Below are 6,306 nucleotides of genomic sequence, written 5' to 3' on the forward strand. Positions count from 1 at the left end.
ACAGATACAGTAGAATATAAGGGCGGGGTCACAATGACCCATATTGAGGCACCTCAGTTATATCCATTTCTCCAATGTGCAACATGTGTTTGATGGAGAAATAGTTTGGCATCTTTATCTCATCTTGGAAAATAATTGTTAGTTGCGAGTTGTCCAAATGTGACCAGTTGTATACCTACATATGTATGTGTTGAAATCAAAATAAAAATATTTTAAGTAGAATGTCATAGCGTCCATGGACATACACCAGAATTTAAAACCTATGCATATGACATGTCAAAATTAAACCTAAACCAAAATTATAGAAGCAATTATATCCGGTTTCTTCTGCAAATGTCCAAGGATATTAAAACATGCCATTAATTCGAGTTATTTTTTAGTTTTCACAATATTTTTTTTCACCTTTAAAAATTTACATAATTTATAATTTTACAACTTTTAAGACATATTAACGGTTTCACAACTTATTAATTTTCCCCTGCATTCGGACACCTCTTATCCATAATAGTAATTGCAAGCTCCACTTCTGCTTTTCAAGATATCTACTAAAAAAAAAAACAAATTTGTAAATTCTAGCAAATCCTTAACATCTTTAAATCTTACCATAACGTCTGTTACAACTATATACATTTAGTTTACATTCGTTGACAAACTGTGCTACGGTACCATTTACAAACATCACACAATAAGGATCAAAATCCTCGGTACAAATATCACCACATGTATAGAAATTAATAACTCTGGCACTGATAAATGTTAAACTTAAAAGGATTAAGCAGCAATAAGCTAAATTTTTCAATGAAAAATTCATCTTAATGTACGATTGAATTGCCTTTTAACGATTAATAACTATTTAGCAATACTATTGAGTTTTATATATGTACCTACTTATAATTATAATAAAGGCGTCAAACAGACGTAAATTTCTATTTGCAGTTAATAGGAAAAATTCGTAAATAATATAATTGTAAAAACAGATCAATAAAAGAAAAACTTAGTATTTGTTTATTGTTATATTTAGTCTTTTATTATTGATAAAATTATTAGTGATGTTAAATAATATTTTATTAAGTACTAAATGTAAGGATTACTTAAGGAACTTTTAATTAAACAGGTATTTATTACACATATCCTCATAAAATTGAATATTTTTTTAAGTTTTAATATTTACCAGGTGCTATTTAAAAAAGATTGATGGCCTCTCCTGCCAGAATTGGAGAGAGAAAATTAAGTTTTGGTACTTTTATGCGGATGAATAATTTAGAACAACGTTGTTTATATTATATTAAAATCAAACAGCAGGTTTATTTTTTTGAAATTAAGTGAACAAAATTTTAGACCTTGGAAGCACCGAAAATCTTGATTGATAAATTACCCAAAAACTTCAAAACATAATCTGCTAAATTATAACAGACAAAGAATGTCAAAAATGTATGGACATCAAATATACATATGAACGCCCATTTGACCACAATGTTCCCTCATCTGTTCAAAACGATGATGAGCTCCATTTAAATGGAGCTAAATTTCAAAAACAAGTTAAAATATGCAAACAATATCGCAAAAGAAAACCCTAAACATTTAAAATCAAATGCTGAAAGTCTTTTTAAGCCGCAGTTAACTTTGTTTGATGCAAGTAACAATCGGACAAAAAATTTAGATTGTCTTTATAATGCTTTCTTTACTGAAAGCATTAATGTATATACTAGGGCGGGTCAATAAGTCCGTGGCTTTTTAAATGAAACACAGGTTTTTGGATAAAAAATCATTTTATTTTTCAACATAGTCTCCTTTAAGCTCTATGATCTTTGTTCGACGTTATTCCAATTTTTTTATCTCTTCCAAAAATAAGATTTGTTGAGGTCATCAAAATAGGTATTTCTTTGTGAGATGATTTCATCGCCGAGACATTTCTTCAGGTTTGGAAACAAGAAATACTCACTACGGGCTAAATTCGGATAATATGCCCGATGAGAGAGGAATTCGTAGCCAAATTCATGGAATTTCGCCAGGGAAACTGCAATTGTGTTCACGATTGTGTTTGTGCCGAAAGCTTTCTCATACCCAAATGATCATTAAAAACCAGTCATGACTCATGAGAGATGCCATTGGCTTCCACAATCTATTGCACTTTCAATTTTCCATTGGCCAATACAACAGCGAATTTTTTCAATTGTTTCGGATGTAGAGACCACAACTGGGCATCCAGAACGTTTTACATTTACAATTCACAATTTTGAATTTTCGAAATTTGTTTGTCTTTAAATTTCTTCCGATGTGTAGATCCACTAAGGGAGGATTTTTGGAAATTTGAATTTTAAGGGCGTAAAAATTGGTAAAAACGTGTAAAATATGTATCTATACCAAAATTCAAAGTTAATCTGTGTGGTACTTTTGATTTTTGTTTAAATGGAATTTTAGTCCTTTTAAAAAATTTAAAATGGATAAATTGATCTCTGCTTTTGGAACTTTTTTTACAAAAATATTTTGTAAAAAAAAATTTATTATTTCTACAGAGGGACAAAAGATTATCAGTACCGGTCACCTCTTAAAATTAATATCCTATGATACAACTTAACACTAACCACAAAGTAAACCGCTTGTCATTAGGTAATAGATAAATAATTACAAATTGCATTTTGCCCTAAAATTTAATTTTACATAAAAAATAGGCGTTTTTTGAATTAAATTTTTTTTTTTCATTTAAAATATTTGATGTACAGTATAAATTCCTTATACATCTTCTTAGAAATTTTTTGAGATAACTTAAAAAGAAAAAAAAAATACCAAAAATTAACGAAAAATTGCAATTTTAAAATTTTTTAAATTCAAATGTATATAACTTTGAACTTAGTCATTATTTTTAAATAATTCATTTTCTATTTGACACATGCATTTGTTTTTAGTCCGATAAAGGAAAAATGGAAATCGGGAAATATTTGGATCCGATGTTATCAAAGAGCTGGAGTAGGGTGAGTAAAAATGTTGAAAATTTAGCTTAAAGTAAGGAACATCAGAATTTATTTTAGAGTATGGTTCGTTGGGCAAAGTTTCTTATCTTGATCCCTATAGTACGACTTTCCTTGTCACTTTTGCTATTTTTAAATCGACCCGCCCTATTACACGCCCACCGAAAACAATCAAAATATTGTTTATCCGCTAGCATTAAGATAAAAAAGGTAATAAATAAACAAAAGTTACTCTTTTTTCCATTAAACTCAATTATAGATATCAAAAATTTGTATATTCATAGTTTTATGGGTAACGGTAGCTAAGCGGTAACAACGGTAGCCAACCTTGGTATTATTTTTATTTTTCTCTAGTAGTAATTAATTTATATAATTCACTCTTAAATATTTATTCGACTTTTGTAGAGTGTAGCACAAGAAGCATGTACAAATATTAATGTGATAGAATTATAAATATAACAGGTAGCTTATAGTGTATTTATTTTTAAAATGTTTGTTTTAATAATTAATAATATTCGTTTGGCAGTTGGTGTATTTTTAAATGTAGTACTTATTAAAATGATACCTACTCATCATATTCCACAATAAGGGAATTCAATTTATACAGTTTAATGATATCAAATAGCAAATTAATATATGAATCCAAATCTTAGAGAACAGTAATTTTCGGTATATCTCCTTAATTTGGAAAACAGAAGAACTAAATCTAGCAAACAAAATATATGTTTAAATAAAGAAATATTATAGCTAGCTAAGTGTTTAAAAAATTAAAATTAGTTTAAAATGTTCCTACTTTAAAGCCAATATACCAGATCAACTATACAAAATTTCAAAGATCAATGTTATTTTATAAATTGTGTACGATGATGTTGAACACCCTTAATAGTTCAAAGTGGTATGATAAATAATACGAAACAAATAATAACGTTTGTTTTCATATAGAAAACAACAATAAACACGTACATAAGAAAAAAAAAACTAGTTTTTTTTAATATTTATTAAAAATATTTAAAAAATTCTAACAAAACAATGAAAAAATTCCCCCTATTTTATGAATTCGAAAAAATATATAAGTAAATACAAATAAAAAAGGTTATTTTTATGTAGAATCTATAAAAGGTCCAAAGCAAAACGGAATAAGTTTTAGTAGTTAAAACGATTCATTAACAAACGGACTGAAAAATAAAAATTAAAATATAACAAAATATAAAAATGTTCTATTTTAAGTTAATAACCACTCTGGTATTGATGAGTAGCCTCATCAACTCCTCCCTTAGTATGTCGGACAGTGATAAAGATATAGACTGTTCTATACAACGAAAGTGTTCCACTAAAGAAGATATTGTCTGGGCTACAGATGATAAGCAGTGTTATTTATTTAGAAACCCCTGTATATTTGCGAATGAAATGTGCTTGAGAAGAAATAAAAACAAAGATGGTATGATTGTATTAGTATGATATGTTGTTTTTAATATATCGACTTTATAATTTGTTTGATTTAATTGTTTTTAGAATACAAAGTTGTTACTGAGAAAGAATGCAAAAAGTATTGTTATGACTTCTGTACTGAGGAATATGCTGCGGTTTGTGGGGAGTATGATAATGCGCACAAGACTTTCTTCAATGAATGTGATTTTTATAGACACAGTTGTCAGAAAAACGAATGTAAGTATATGTATATGGTTAAGTCTTATTCTTAGTTGAAAGCTAGTTTCGGAAAACTTAAATTTAAGGTAGTAAACAAATATTTTGGACAAGTTTTCTATGGACACATTTTTGATGAGCTTTTTTACGAGTTTTTGATGAGCTTTTTTACAACTCTTGGATGAGTTTTCTACGAGCAAAGTTTTAATGAGTTTTTAATAGAAAGCTTTTCCACAAAATTTTCTTTGGAAAGCTTTCTGTATAAACTTTCCTATGACTATTTTTGTATACAACTTTTGGAGGGGTTTTTTTATAGAAATAAAAGCTTTTGTGTAATTTTGAAGATTTTTTGGAAGACAGTCAGATTTCCATAGAAAGCTTTTGAATATTTTTGTTTAGAAAGCTTTAAGACAATTTCCTATAAAATAATTTTCGACAACTTTTCAATGGAAACTTCTTCAACGGATTTTATATAAAATAGTTTTCGTCAAGTTTTCTATAGAGAGCTTTGACGTGATTTATATTTAAATTTTTTAAAGATTATTTTGCAAAAAGCTTTTTGATAAGTTTTATATAGAAAATGTTCGAAATTTTACTGTAGATATAACTTTAACAAGTTTTTCATAAATAGTTTTGTATGGATAGCTTTTCAAAGAGTATTCTATAGAAAGTTTATCAAAATTTTTTTATAGAAAGCTGATCAATGATTTTTCTACAGAAGGCTTTTCAAGAAGTCCTAGAAAGCTTGTCTACAACAAGCTTTACAACGAGTTTTCTATTGAAACCATTTTAAAAAGGTTTCAATGGAAAACTTTTCAATTAACTTTCTATAGAAACCTTTTCAATGATTTTTTATAGAAAGCTTTTCAACGGTTTTTTACAGCAAGTTTTCAAATGATGTTATGTGGAAGCTTTTGAAAGGGTTTCTACAGAAAGATGAGATTTCAATATAAATATTTGCAAGCTGTTTTCTTTGGATCTCTTATTGTACAATTTTCTATAAAAAAAAAACAGTTTGATGAGTTTATTATAAAAAGCTTTTTAAGCTTTTCAAATAGTTCTTAAAGAGTTTTCTTTGTATAACTTTCTTATGAATTTTCTATATTGTTTATATATTTTAGCATACATTTTTCTACACGTTGGTGAATGCGATCAAGCCGTTGCTGCCTAAAACCAACATAAAACTCATTTGACCTCAATTCCTGTTGCTCATTGCATTGGAAATTAAATTTATTGTAAATAGTATTAAATTTAATTGTATCATTAAGAATTTATAATAAAAGAAATATATAGATTTAATTGAAAATTTGAGAACTAATCTTTAATGACAACATTTACGTGGATTTGCCGATTTTAATTTAGTATTTAGCACAGTTTTCTAGTGTATTTGACTGAAAAACAAGACGTTAGTGGTTCAACACCAGTCGAAGCTACCATTTTTTTTGTTCATGTTATATTAATTTACATGTTTATGTTAAAACTATTTTTCGAGCATGCCGGTTCGAGCATGCCGGTTCGATTAAATCCCGAACAACAATAATTACTGTTTCAGTCAAATTTTGAGTAGTTATCACTTAGCTCCAATATTACTAGCTGGCTTAATAGGTAAGTAGAGTTTTTCTCTGGGTTATGCAGGAACAATCTAGTTCCTCTCAGGACACACACATGTGAAGATAACTAGTTACATATCTAA

General features: G+C 27.9%; 1 protein-coding gene and 1 long non-coding RNA gene across 2 annotated transcripts; one reads left to right on the plus strand and one right to left on the minus strand.

Moving 5' to 3' along the window:
• Positions 1-369: 369 nt before the first annotated feature.
• On the minus strand, positions 370-853 carry LOC135955252 (uncharacterized). The gene is made up of 2 exons (XR_010576290.1): positions 604-853; positions 370-545 (listed from the first exon to the last, which is right to left on the minus strand). It is a non-coding gene; the product is annotated as an uncharacterized LOC135955252 (long non-coding RNA).
• A 3,280-nt stretch (positions 854-4,133) lies between these two features.
• Positions 4,134-5,873, plus strand: LOC135955258 (U-Kazal-Dg21.2-like). Its single transcript, XM_065505596.1, has 3 exons — positions 4,134-4,407; positions 4,482-4,634; positions 5,735-5,873. The coding sequence occupies exons 1-3, from the start codon at positions 4,182-4,184 to the stop codon at positions 5,782-5,784; spliced, it is 429 nt and encodes a 142-aa protein (XP_065361668.1). The 5' UTR covers positions 4,134-4,181; the 3' UTR covers positions 5,785-5,873.
• Positions 5,874-6,306: the final 433 nt, after the last annotated feature.

Source organism: Calliphora vicina, chromosome 1, assembly GCF_958450345.1.
Source record: "Calliphora vicina chromosome 1, idCalVici1.1, whole genome shotgun sequence".
Taxonomy (NCBI): Eukaryota; Metazoa; Arthropoda; class Insecta; order Diptera; family Calliphoridae; genus Calliphora; species Calliphora vicina.

What these genes read in the sequence shown, in the direction of transcription:
- LOC135955258 (XM_065505596.1), top strand. Translation starts at nt 4,182, where the DNA reads ATGTTCTATTTTAAGTTAATAACCACTCTGGTATTGATGAGTAGCCTC. An exon ending in AAGAAATAAAAACAAAGATG is followed by an intron (nt 4,408 to 4,481) that starts GTATGATTGTAT and finishes AATTGTTTTTAG; the next exon opens with AATACAAAGTTGTTACTGAG. An exon ending in CAGTTGTCAGAAAAACGAAT is followed by an intron (nt 4,635 to 5,734) that starts GTAAGTATATGT and finishes TATATATTTTAG; the next exon opens with CATACATTTTTCTACACGTT.